General features: G+C 42.6%; 1 protein-coding gene across 3 annotated transcripts in view; it reads left to right on the top strand.

The window, feature by feature from the left end:
- PIK3C3 (phosphatidylinositol 3-kinase catalytic subunit type 3) overlaps positions 1 to 13,039 on the top strand; it is a 133,530-nt gene that overhangs the window by 44,802 nt on the left and 75,689 nt on the right. For all 3 annotated transcript variants that reach the window (XM_075932756.1, XM_075932755.1, XM_075932754.1), the window contains 4 exons: positions 808 to 993; positions 2,915 to 3,069; positions 7,174 to 7,264; positions 7,980 to 8,047. In XM_075932756.1, coding sequence (XP_075788871.1) covers positions 808 to 993; positions 2,915 to 3,069; positions 7,174 to 7,264; positions 7,980 to 8,047 — 500 coding nt within the window. The remainder of the gene's footprint in view (positions 1 to 807; positions 994 to 2,914; positions 3,070 to 7,173; positions 7,265 to 7,979; positions 8,048 to 13,039) is intronic.

Genomic DNA, 13,039 nt, shown 5'->3' with positions numbered 1-13,039 from the left:
AATCTGGCCCTATGACTTGTCTTAAACTAGGAATGTTAAGATGTGGTTAACTGGCTAATCGAGTAGTGGATGTGATTTTTATCACTCGATTGGTCGATAAGGGTAGAGAGCCTGGCTCAGTCCCGGCTTGCACCAGGTCCGGGACCTACTCCTGCTGCAGTTCTGCAGTTTAAATGTACTAAAAGCCAGGCAGGCAGGCAGGCAGCCAAGCTCAGTCTTGGCTCGTGCCAGGTCTGGGACCTATCCCTGCTGCAGCTCTGCATTTTAAATGTAGTAAGAGCTGTGCTGCCTGCCCACCCTGCTCTTAGTACATTTCAACTGCAGAGCTGCAATGGGGGTAGGTCCTGGACTTCGTGTGAGCGAGGACTGAGTCGGGCTCCTACCCGGCCAGAGCAGCCCCTGTCCACAGCCAGCCAGGGCCACTGCGCACAGGGATTGCTTCGCAGCAGCAGCCCCTGGCTGTGGGGGATCCCAGTGGACAGAGGTTGCTGCCAGAGACTTGCTTTGTGGCAACCTCCTTTGCTCCCCACTCCACCCCCCCGTGCTGCTACCTCTATTGGCTTTAAGTCCGCTTCCCCCATCATTGGCTCCTGCTTCCCTCCCCGCTTGCTGCCTCTGATACAGAGGCAGCGGGTGGGGGGGGGATGCGAGTAGTAGAGTAGTTGACTAGATTAATTGATAAGCCTAGGCTTATTGGTTAGTGGACTACTCACTTACAACCCTAACTTAAACTAAACTATGTACACGGTAAATATTCAAGTCCATTGATTTCTGGAATAGTCAGTTTTTCTAATCTTATTTGTTTAGGCATTGACAAAGTTCTTGAAATGTGTCAACTGGGACCTACCCCAAGAGGCAAAGCAAGCACTGGAGCTTCTGGGCAAATGGAAGCCAATGGATGTAGAAGATTCTCTGGAGCTGTTATCATCTCATTTCACCAACCCAACAGTACGGCGATACGCTGTTGCGAGGTTGCAGCAGGCAGATGATGAGGTACTAAAGACTCTGTTGTTCTGTGGGTCAACTTGACTTTCATCCATGAGAGACTCAAAGGCCCTAACGTAGCACATGTAGTACAGTTTCCATAATATTTGCTGCTATCTGCATATTCATTACCTTTTAAAGGAAGGTAATTATGAAAAATAATAAAAGGTTCACTGTGAAGCTATTTAATGTATGTTTCTATTTTTAGAGAGAATAAAGTATCTAGCTTTATTAAGCAAAGCTCCTCACAATGCAAATCAGTGCTCTGTACTAAATGTCTTCACTCTTGGGGACTGAAAAAAATCACGCCTTTTCCCCATCAGTTTTCACTTCAAAAGTAACTGTTCCATTGTTGAATAGAATACCAGATACTTCTAGCAGTCTGTTTTGTAATTTCCAGGTATGTCCTGACGTTGCATTCCTCTGAGGAAGACGATGCAGAAAGATAGCCTGTTAGCTAAAAATGAGAGAGAGGGAAATTTCTTTTTGAAAACTCATGTAAGATCACTCAGAGAGGTGGAAATGTAATGGAATCTAATCTTTTTATCTAGCTTTTAATATGCATAGTACATCTGCCGCTTAAAATTCCCTATCATAAAAATGTATGCTGTCATTCTGGGTGCATAACCTTATCTTCTTAAAAGCTACTGACCCAAGTCATAATAGGGAACACACAAGAACAGGCATACTGGGTCAGACCAAAGGTCCGTCTAGCCCAGTATCCTGTCTGCTGACAGTAGCCAATGCCAGATGCCCCAGAGGGAGCGAAGTAACCATCAAGTGATCCCTCTCCTGTTATTCATTTCCAACCCCTTACAAGCAGAGGCTAAGGACACCATTCCTACTCATTCTGCCTAATACGCAGGGCTCAACGATCACAGCGAAATCCACTCCCCAGCTCCGCACTGCACATGCACAAGACCTGCATTGCGCGTGCGTGTGCCGTCAGTAAACGGGGCGCCGGGCTGATATCTACTTGCCCCGGGCGAGTAGATTGAATAGTTTGTCGAGCCCTGCTAATAAATATCGATAGCTCTAACCTCCATGAATTTATTTAGTTCTTTTTTGAATCCTGTTAAAATCCTGATCTTCACAACATCCTCTGTCAAGGAGTTCCACAGGTTGGCGCTGCTCTGCATGAAGAAAAACTTCCTTTTTGTTTTAAACCTGCTGCCTATTAATTTTATTTGGTGACCCCTATGTTACGGGAACAAGTAAATAACTTTTCTTTATTCACTTTCTTCATATCTGTCATGATTTTCTAGACCTCTATCATATCTCCCCTGCCCTCTAGTTAGCACGCCACCCATAATAAAATGGTCTCCCTCCGTAATACCCCCTATAATATTTGTGACCAAAAACTCATACCTTGCACCATGCATTGAAGGTCACTAAACCAGTTCTGCTTGATGAATGGAGGGGAAAGATTCCTTAGGTAATAATTAAAAATCCTGACTCAAGAATTCAAATCTAGGGGCTGTTGTATTATTTTGTTAGTTTTAGCCTTTATGATGGTTGACAAGAGACTGTCAACATCCTAGATAGCTAAGTCCCAGGCTCTTTCCAACTTTTACAGATAGAAGTCAAACAACATATAAGTGAATAGTTTAACCAATTTAAGATCAATAGAAGACTAGCATTAGCCAGTATAAAAGAGAAATATGAGATGTGTATTCCAATTGCTACTATGAGTTTTTAATAATGTAAAGAGTACAAGAAATAGAAATCGGTGCACTAAGTTACGTCCATGACTATTTTTTACCTTATTGTAGTCATTTCTTAATCCCTGCTTCCATTTTTTGTAACTGATCACTAAGCTCAGATTTAGGCTTTTGAATAAATAGTATAATTCTCAAAAATGTTGAACATCCAGCAGCTCCCATTACTCATCTCTCAGTATATCTATTTTTTTCTCTTATCTTCTTCCAAGGATTTGTTAATGTACCTGCTGCAGCTGGTCCAGGCCCTGAAATATGAGAATTTTGATGACATAAAGAATGGATTAGAGCCAAATAAGAGGGACAGTCAGGGTTCGATGTCTGAAAGTATGGCAGCATCAGGAATGAATGCTGCCGAAATAGACAGGTAAGGAGCTTCTAGAAGGGAAGAAACAAAGAATATCAGCATCAGCAGTAAAATACAGATTCTGTTCTGCAAGTATGCTGTAGTCTTGTGTCTGATGTATATGGAGTTTATATTGCAAGCTTACTACACTCTCTTTATTTTGAGACCTTTGTGATGCTTCCCGTCATTACCAAGTTGAAGCATTAGAGCACAGACACTTCTGGGGGGGTCTCTGATTGAAAAACTCAGTGCCATTCCCGAGATTTTAAAAATAATTGTTTTGTTCTTTGACATTAAATACATCTAGTTGGGAATTCAGCTGGGTGAGAATTTTTTGTTGAAAGTTTCTTTTAAGCCAGTGGTTCTCAAACTGCAGTCTGCAGACCACTAGTGGTCTGTGGCCGCCTCCCAGGTGGTCTGCGGCTCAAGCTCAGTCCCCGCTTCCCCCGCAGCAGGGAACAGGTGCTGGCACTCCAGCCTCTTCCTCCCTCCCTCCCTCCGGGCGGTTGGAGTGCCAGAGTTGGCTTCCTGCTGGGGGGGAGGAAGACCTGTGCCTCAGTGTGTGATCCAGCTCGTGGGGGAAGAAGTCCACCGCCTCCCCCAGCTGGGGGAACAGTAACACGTGGATGTGCTGCTTGGAGGCTTTCCCCGATGCTCCGTTGGCCAGAATTTGGCCAGTGGGAGCAACAGAAAGCAGTGCCTGGGACCAGCACAAGGCGAAAAGGCAAGTAAGTACCTTGTCCCCCCTGCACTCCCAGCCCCCTCACGCATCCTCTCCTGCTGAGACTCTGCACCTCCAGCCTGCTCCTGCTCCCTCCCCCTCCCCTGGCCAGATACCTACCCCAAGGCCACTCCTGCACCCGCTCCCTGGCCAGACACCCTATACACAGTCTGCTCCTCCACCCTCCCTTTTGGAGAGACACCTACTTCCAGTCTGCTCCTGTCTCCTCTCTTCTGGCCAGACATCTTACACACCCCCGCACCCTGCTACTGCATCCTCCCTTGCTCATACACCCTTCCCACTAACCAGACACCCTATCCCAGCCTGCTTCTGTACCCCATCTCCCACCCAGACCTTCACCTCCTTGTGCATCCCACCTCCTGCCCAGATCCTGCACCCCTATCCCTCTCACTGGCAGATATGTCCCTGACCCTTCTTTATTGTCCCAACCCCACAAAATCTACTAACCTTAGAACTCCAGAAGAGTTAATCTGGCCTATTGGAAACCCTAAACCTCAGTCCTCTTCGTCTGTTCCTCTCCCCTGGTGGGGGTGGAGCACCAGAGGAGTGAAGTGTTTCAGTTGAGGGCTACATCAATGAGGGTTTTTGTTGTTGTTGCGGAGGAGGGGGGATGTTCTTCTCACTTGTGTGGTCCCCAACTGATTTTACTGTGGGTTAGTGGCTCCTGAGCCAAAAAAGTTCCCCACCCCTGCCATAGATAAAGAAAACACAGGAACTGTTTGTGTTGGACATAAATTAATATTTTACTTTATTTAAAATTAAATTTGATTAACATGCAAAAGTTAAAGCTCTTAATTTTTTAAATAATTTAAATTACTATGTCCTTTCTTGCTTGTAAATTAAACTTGTCTCCCTAGCTGCAGCATTCTCAAAATGGCTCGAGCATAGTTATGTAGTTAACAGCAAGTTCCACAGAAAAGTTTGCATTGAGCTAGGTGAGGTGGGCCACAGGCCAAAAAGTTTGAGAACTACTGTTTTAAGCAAACCCAACCTATTTCCAAAATATGGATGTCTCTGGCTAGCAAGAATCTAATCATCTGAGGGTATTTAGCAGATATAAAACTTTCTGTTTTGATGAAATGTGGTCTAAAAATTCAAGTTTGTAAAGGTCACAGACACTTTTAATGAAAATAAATAGAAGGCAAAGAAGTACGGAGGCCTATGAATGCCTGTACCCTGAATTCAGTAAAATGACTGTTGTGATTCATCTCATATGAATATAGGATATTTTCTCAATCCTTCTCAGCAGGACAGCCTCCATTGCCTGGGATCCCTATCTATTTGCCCTAGAGGAAAAGGCTTTCTTTAAATACATCATCCAGCAAGATTTTCACTCCTGCCTTTCAACCCCTTAGAATGAGATGCACAGAACTCCCTGAGCACTTGAAATACTTTAGTCCTTAGAGCAGTAGTGTTAAGTGGAGCGTGAGCTAGTCTTATTGCAGCAATCATGCACAAACCTCTAAATTTAAATGTTGCACATGAAATCTTGTAGTTGGTTCCATTTTGACTGTAGTTCCCAAACAGATAATCCAGTTGCTGTTCCAGTTCCTATATCTGAACTGATATAAAGCATTGTCCAGTATCCTTCAGTGTTCCTGCTCTTCCAGCCAGTTTCAACTTGTTAAATGCTTGCTTCAGAGCTTAGCTACAATTCTCCTGGAGTTATATTTTCAAGAGCACCAAGGGAATTGAGTGCCCAAGTTCCTTTTGAAAAATGGGACTTGGATGTTTTTGAAAACTCTATCAGTGGCACTTAATCTGTGTGTGGATGGTGCCCTGTAGTCACTTCCACAGACTTTTCACTTCAGTATTCAAGGTCTGGTATTGGCCACTGTTGGAAAGTCAGGTTACTAGGCTAGATGGTCCTTTGGTCTGACCCAGTGTGACTGGTCTTATGTTCTTAAGGTCAAGAAGTGATTATTTTTGTTATGCTACCCTTGACAGGATGTTTTCATAGCCCCAAAGGAGAAATGAATGAGGACCACTTCTTTGGGTTAAAATAATGTCTGTGTGGCAGAACAGGTAACCTCTACTGTCTCAGACTAAAATTAGGTGCAGGGGCATCAGATTTGCCTTCTGATGTCCCTCAGTGCACTGGACATGTGAAGAATGTATCTAATCTCTTCTAGTGAGATTGCTATGAATCTGATTCGAGGCTTCCCCTGTAGTGTGTTGAAGGGCAATCCCTCAATGGAAAAACCTGAGTTGGACAAGAGTCTGTTTTGATGTGGCCTATTCTGACACAAGCCCTGCTTCTCCTAACAGGCACAGTGAGAAGAGCTTCGCTACTGAAGCATCCTAGGTCAGTGTTTCTCAACCAGTGGTACGCGTACCCTTAGGGGTACGTGAGAGAAGTCTGGGGGTTACCTCAACACAAGTGAAATTTGGCAAAAGTCTGAGATTTTGCCCTGCAAAGGGAATTGGGGAGGGGGTGGCAGCACGTGCCTGTCAAATTGAATGTTTGGAGCCATGTGCCCGGATTTTAACAGCCACTCTGTGCACGTGCTCCAGTCCCTGGTGGGACAAGTGTGTGGCTACAGTGAGACCCAGGGCAGTTCTAAGTTGGAGGGTGGGGAGGGAAAAAAAATTACTTCCACAGCTGCCTCTCCTAGTTTGTTTCCTCTCCGGCAACCTCCCTGGGGTGCTCCAGCCGGGAGGGCGGCTGACCCTGGGGACACACATTACCCCCACCCTCGCTAGCAGCTCAGTACAATGCTTCCCTAATGCCCCTTCCCTATGGTGCTACAGAGAGGAGCTAAAAGGCAGTGAAAGCAGCACAATAAGTTTTGCTCCAAAGGACCCCCCCTGCATCAGTGGCATAGTGAAGGCGGGCGGGGGGGAGGGCAGTTGCCCCCGGTCGCCATGCTAGGGGGGCGTCGGGCTGGGGTGGGAGCGCACAGCCCCATGCGGTGAGCCCGTGCTGGGGGGGGGGCACTTGCTCCCTGCAGAGAAGCTGCCGAGGCAGGGCTGGGCCGCAGGAGCGGGCACTTCAAAGGTAGGGTTACCATACATCTGGTGCCTGGGGCATTGGGTTAGAGCAGGGAGGCTAGGGGTTCCTGGCTCTGGGGTACTTGTACTTCATAAAAAAAGGTTGAGAAACACTGTCCTAGGCCATCACCCTTGAAAGAGGCTTTGCTGAGTCTGACCATTGTCATGTTTGCAATATTCATGCTTAATTTTTTTTTAAAACAACCACATTACAACTAAAGTTAAGATTTCTGGAGGAATTAATGTTGTGATTATTAGTTGTTGAGCCTGTTGTAGGGTTCCCACTCTAGTTATTATCCATTGCAAATGGAATGTACACCATGGTGGGGTTTTTTACTGTTAATGTGATCCGAAATCAGTAATTGTAAAACACATGCTTTCCTTCTTTACAGTTCCCATATCATAGCGAGTCCCATTCCTCCTGTATCCTCCCCACCTCCCACTTCTAAACCAAAGGAGTCTGCAGAGAGTGAAAACCTTGAAGTAAGTAAAATATGTTAGTTAGTAACTAAGAAGTATTCAAGATAAAAAAAAATCCATTTAATTTTTCACATTGGTATGTATGATATTGTTATCCTTTTGGCTTGGGAAAGAAGGGGTGAAAGCAATTCTTCCCCTACTGGCCACCCAGGTGCAAAGGGTAGAAGGGAGCAGTGAAAAATTAGTAGTTCTGTGGCACCTTAGAGATTAGCAAAACCTTCATAAAGAATCATGAGCTTTTGTAGATGAGACCCACTTCATCAAATGAGTTGGAGTGAAAATAACAGAATCCATGGTATACGTAAGAGCATTTACCCTGCCTTTAATGTTTGCATTTGCACATCTGAAGCTGTGAACAGTGCACATCCTGCACACTTAATTAGCTTAACACATTCTACTATTGACAGGTAAATGCTTTTTGTTGTTACAGTATATATATCTTGGATTCTGTTATTCCCCTCCAACTCACCTGATGAAGTGGGTTTTACCCATGGAACCTCAGGAGTCTCTATTTTTGGTTAGTCTTTAAGGTGCCACACAATTACTCGTTTTAACAGGTGCAATATAGTACTTGGAGTTTGGGTTTGTTTGGGGTTTTTTTGGGGGGGGAGGGGAAGCAAGGGATTCTCTGCTTCTTCCTGTTGTCAGCCTGTAACTCTGGTGTTTTTATCTTTGAGGTTCTACTGTATATAACTTTTTATTTTTTAATCTATTCCAGCAAGACCTTTGCACTTTCTTGATATCACGAGCCTGCAAGAATTCCACCCTGGCTAACTACTTATACTGGTATGTCAAAACTTACTTTGTGTTATAATAGCACCTAAAGTCACTAAATAGAAGATTCTGGTCCAGTTTTCTGTGGCACCTTAGAGACTAACTGAAGTGTAGGAGCATAAGCTTTCGTGGGCAAAGACCCACTTCGTCAGATGCATGATGACAAGCATCTGATGAAGTGGGTCTTTGCCCACGAAAACTTATGCTCCTACACTTCAGTTAGTCTCTAAGGTGCCACAGGACTCCTCGCCGCTTTTGCAGATTCAGACTATTACCCCTCTGATACTGGTCCAGTTTTGTAAATACTATACCGACACAGAGTAAAAGATAGTCCTTGCCGTGAAGAACTTAAAAATCTAAATTTAAGACCGATGCAATAATGGGTTTAAATACACAAAAGGAGGAATGAGGATTATACAGTCTGCAGTTATATGCGGTCAATAGCATAAGGCTGGCAGTCACTGATTTATAACACAGCAATGTAGATGCATATGTCTCTGATAAAGAGAGAGCATTATATTTGCATTAATGCAGTGGTCAAAATAAAATTTTAAATTCTCCCTGATTTATATCACTTAATAAAATACATAATTGCCATAAAGCACTGTAATCCTCCTGTGCTTAATTAAGACTTGCTGTATTAGCGATCATGGATGAGTACCATATGTAGGCCTAAATAAAATAGTGCTCCAAGTGCTGAGTGGTTTGTTGTTGTTGTTTTAATGAATGATCTGTAGTTGTGGCACTTTGTCCAAGCAATTGCATTTAAATCTTTTCACTAAAAGTATACCTTGTTTTATAATTCTGTATGTCGTCGGCTGAAAATAGTCATTGATAGTATGTTGCAACCAACACAGATATGCTCTGAATAGAACGTAACAACTGGAATAGGTTGAATTAAAATGCGTGGTCCAAAATGGTGTGCCAAAAAATTGACTTATTCTGACTATGGTTCCAGTTATAAATCCATCCTCTCAAAATATATCTTTCTCTTCACATTCAATCTTTAAATTTAAAATATTCATCAAACAGATGCAAGATTTACTACCACACATGATGTATATGTCAGCATACACTCTTTTTTCTGTCATGGCCTAGAATGCTTGTTAAAATTAAAAATATAATGGGCCCCTTTTCTGAAAGCAAGGAATTACAAGTATGATTGCTATGAATAGAAGTCAAATACTTGATTTGGTCAAATATTTTTATTCATTTAAGTAGAAATAATTTAGTCTAGCTTAATTCAATTAAGTGTGGCTCATTCCACGGTGGTTACTAAAACTTTTTCAGTTCGTTACATAACTCCAGACCTAATCATACATGCAAGTTTGTGTCTGGTTTGTATCACTAGAGAGTACAAGTATATTTTGTTTTGAAACTTGAAAAAACTTTCTTCTTCCTAACTCGGTAAACAAATTGTCGAGCTCTCTCACTTTTGTCTTTTGACCGCAATATCAGCTAATCTATCCTTTCTTTTCCTTCCAGACATCTCTATTTCTCAGCAACAAAATCCATATGTCACAGTTACCGTTTGATCCAGCATAACCATAAATCCTTTTGGCTGCTGATCAGTTACATATTTCAACTAGCAGACACAGCATGAGTTTAAAACAATCAATGGAAAAATACAATAACCCTTGAAATTCAGGCATCATGTTCATATTACAGTGATGCTAGTCATTCCTGTTCTTTCTCACTTTTGTGCCTAGATGACAAACTATTTCTTGTGTATACATCATCTACTGAGGTATACAATATCAGGCCTTTAGGCCTTCCTTTCAAGAAGTTAGAGGCACACCATGTTGTACATGTTTTTGCAAAGAAAGATGAGATAAGAGCCCATTTTAATGAATTTATTTGCATTTTTCTTTTTTGCCTTCTTTTGTGGAATCTACGCAAGCTTTGAAAATGCACATGCGAATCTGTCAATCTTTATTTCCTTTGTAGTGAGAATCATAGAATCATAGAATAATAGGACTGGAAGGGACCTCGAGAGGTCATCGAGTCCAGCCCCCGCCCTCAAGGCAGGACCAAGCTCCGTCTACACCATCCCTGACAGATGTCTATCTAACCTGTTCTTAAATATCTCCAGAGAAGGAGATTCCACCACTTCCCTTGGCAATTTATTCCAATGTTTGACCACCCTGACAGTTAGGAATTTTTTCCTAATGTCCAATCTAAACCTCCCCTGCTGCACTTTAAGCCCATTACTCCTTGTCCTGTCCTCAGAAACCAAGCGGAACAAATTTTCTCCTTCCTCCTTGTGACACCCTTTTAGATATTTGAAAACCGCTATCATGTCCCCCCTTAATCTTCTTTTTTCCAAACTAAACAAGCCCAGTTCATAAAGCCTGGCTTCATAGGTCATGTTCTCTAAACCTTTAATCATTCTTGTCGCTCTTCTCTGTACCCTTTCCAATTTCTCCACATCTTTCTTGAAATGTGGCGCCCAGAACTGGACACAGTACTCCAGCTGAGGCCTAACTAGTGCAGAGTAGAGCGGCAGAATGACTTCACGAGTTTTGCTTACAACACACCTGTTGATACAACCTAGAATCATATTTGCTTTTTTTGCAACAGCATCACACTGTTGACTCATATTCAACTTGTGGTCCACTATGACCCCTAGATCCCTTTCCACCATGCTCCTTCCTAGACAGTCGCTTCCCATCTTGTGTGTATGGAACTGATTGTTCCTTCCTAAGTGGAGCACTTTGCATTTCTCTTTATTAAACCTCATCCTGTTTACCTCTGACCATTTCTCTAACTTGCTACGGTCATTTTGAATTATGTCCCTATCCTCCAAAGAAGTTGCAACCCCACCCAGTTTGGTATCATCTGCTAACTTAATAAGCGTACTCTCTATCCCAATATCTACATCATTGATGAAGATATTGAACAGTACGGGTCCCAAAACAGACCCTTGAGGAACTCCACTTGCTATCCCTTTCCAGCAGGATTTAGCACCGTTAACAACAACTCTGTGACTACGGTTATCCAGCCAATTATGCACCCACCTTATCGTGGCCCTATCTAAGTTATATTTGCCTAGTTTATCAATAAGACTATCATGCGAGACCGTATCAAATGCCTTACTAAAGTCTAGGTATATGACATCCACCGCTTCTCCCTTATCCACAAGGCTCGTTATCCTATCAAAGAAAGCTATCAGATTAGTTTGGCATGACTTGTTCTTCACAAACCCATGCTGGCTATTCCCTATCACTTTATTACCTTCCAAGTGTTTGCATAGGATTTCCTTAATTACCTGCTCCATTATCTTCCCTGGGACAGACATTAAACTGACCGGTCTGTAGTTTCCTGGGTTGTTCTTATTCCCCTTTTTATAGATGGGCACAATATTTGCCCTTTTCCAGTCTTCTGGAATCTCCCCTGTCTGCCATGATTTTTCAAAGATCATAGCTAAAGGCTCTATCAGCTCCTTGAGTATCCTGGGATGCATTTCATCAGGACCTGGTGACTTGCTGACATCTAACTTTCCTAAGTGATTTTTAACTTGTTCTTTGTGTATCCTATCTTCTAAACTTACCCTCTCTCTGCTTGTATTCACTACGTTAGGCACACCTCCAGACTTCTCGGTGAAGTCCGAAACAAAGAAGTCATTGAGCATCTCCGCCATTTCCAAGTTTGCTGTTACTGCTTTTCCCTCCTCACTAAGCAGTGGGCCTACCCTGTCCTTGGTCTTCCTCTTGCTTTTAATGTATTTATAAGAGATCTAAATTTATAAGTTTCCGAGGGTAGCTGAGTTATTCTGTATCTGGACAAAGTAAAAAACAATGAATAGTCCAACAGAAACCTTAAAGACTAACAAAACGTAGATGGTATCATGAGCTTTTGTGGGCACAACCCACTTCTTCAGATGAATGTGGATTGTGCCCATGAAAGCTCATGATACCATCTACATGTTTGTTAGTGTTTTATGTGCTGCTAGACTATTTTTTGTTTAAGTTTATCTAAATTTATGGTTAGGTTAAAAACAATCCTACTAGCAATCCCTGCAGCAAGAGAAAGAGAGCTTTGGAACTGGCTTCTGGGTTAGTTATGGTATTTATCGGGGGTATAGCCTTTGCAAAATATGGCTGTTTATCTGGATCCTGAATGCATTTCAGATTTTGTTATGAATTTGTATATTAGTCTAGGAAGACGTATTGCACACAAACTTGATGGAAAAATCTAACGGATTGTGCGGTTTCCTGCCGTTACTTTTCTAGATTGAGGAGAGACCATTTTGATTAATTCTCCTACCAAATTTTAAATATTAATGCCTATATATTCAAAACATGATCTCCAATCTGGAAATGTAAGTAAGTCATCCAATCATTTACACATCATCCTTCATATCCATTGCATCAACTTTCACATAGCTTTGTCTTGGGCATGGAACTGCAGCCCCATCTTTGGACCGGCTTAGGCTGTCACCTCATTTCCTCTTTTCATCTCCCATACTGTTATAGGAATTCCTTTCTCTTTGTCGTGCCTGACACAGTGCTTAATTTGGGCCAGGACTTACAGCGCTGACCTCCCAACACAAGTAGGCTTGGTTGTTCATATCCCTGGCAGCTCTGGGCTTGCTATATCTGTTGTGCATGTAAAAGAATTGCTTGAGCCTGGCACCTTTTGCGTTACCCGTTGAGCATTTGTTTGACAGTAGTTGTCCCATCGTAGAACCAGTTCCAGTGATTTAAAAGAGAAATAAAGTGTGTGTTGCATAAGGTAGTAGAAACATAACTGTTAAGAAGAGCATGAAATCAGCTAGGCTTAATATTAGGAAAAGTGTAATTAGCTTGGCTCTCAGATTTATTTATTTGATTTAATTTCTAATCAAGATTCTTATTGTCACTAATCACACTTGCTATGGGCTCTCATAGTATTAAAAAACCCGCTCATCCAATCAGTAACACAAATATTCTGCTCATGCACCTCAAACGCTCACTGGTGTCAGAGCAGGTTTTTCCATTTAGCTTGTGTAGTGCCTGTCATATT

This window comes from Pelodiscus sinensis, chromosome 6, assembly GCF_049634645.1.
Source record: "Pelodiscus sinensis isolate JC-2024 chromosome 6, ASM4963464v1, whole genome shotgun sequence".
Classification (NCBI taxonomy): domain Eukaryota; kingdom Metazoa; phylum Chordata; order Testudines; family Trionychidae; genus Pelodiscus; species Pelodiscus sinensis.
This window is presented reverse-complemented; position numbering and strand designations above follow the sequence as displayed.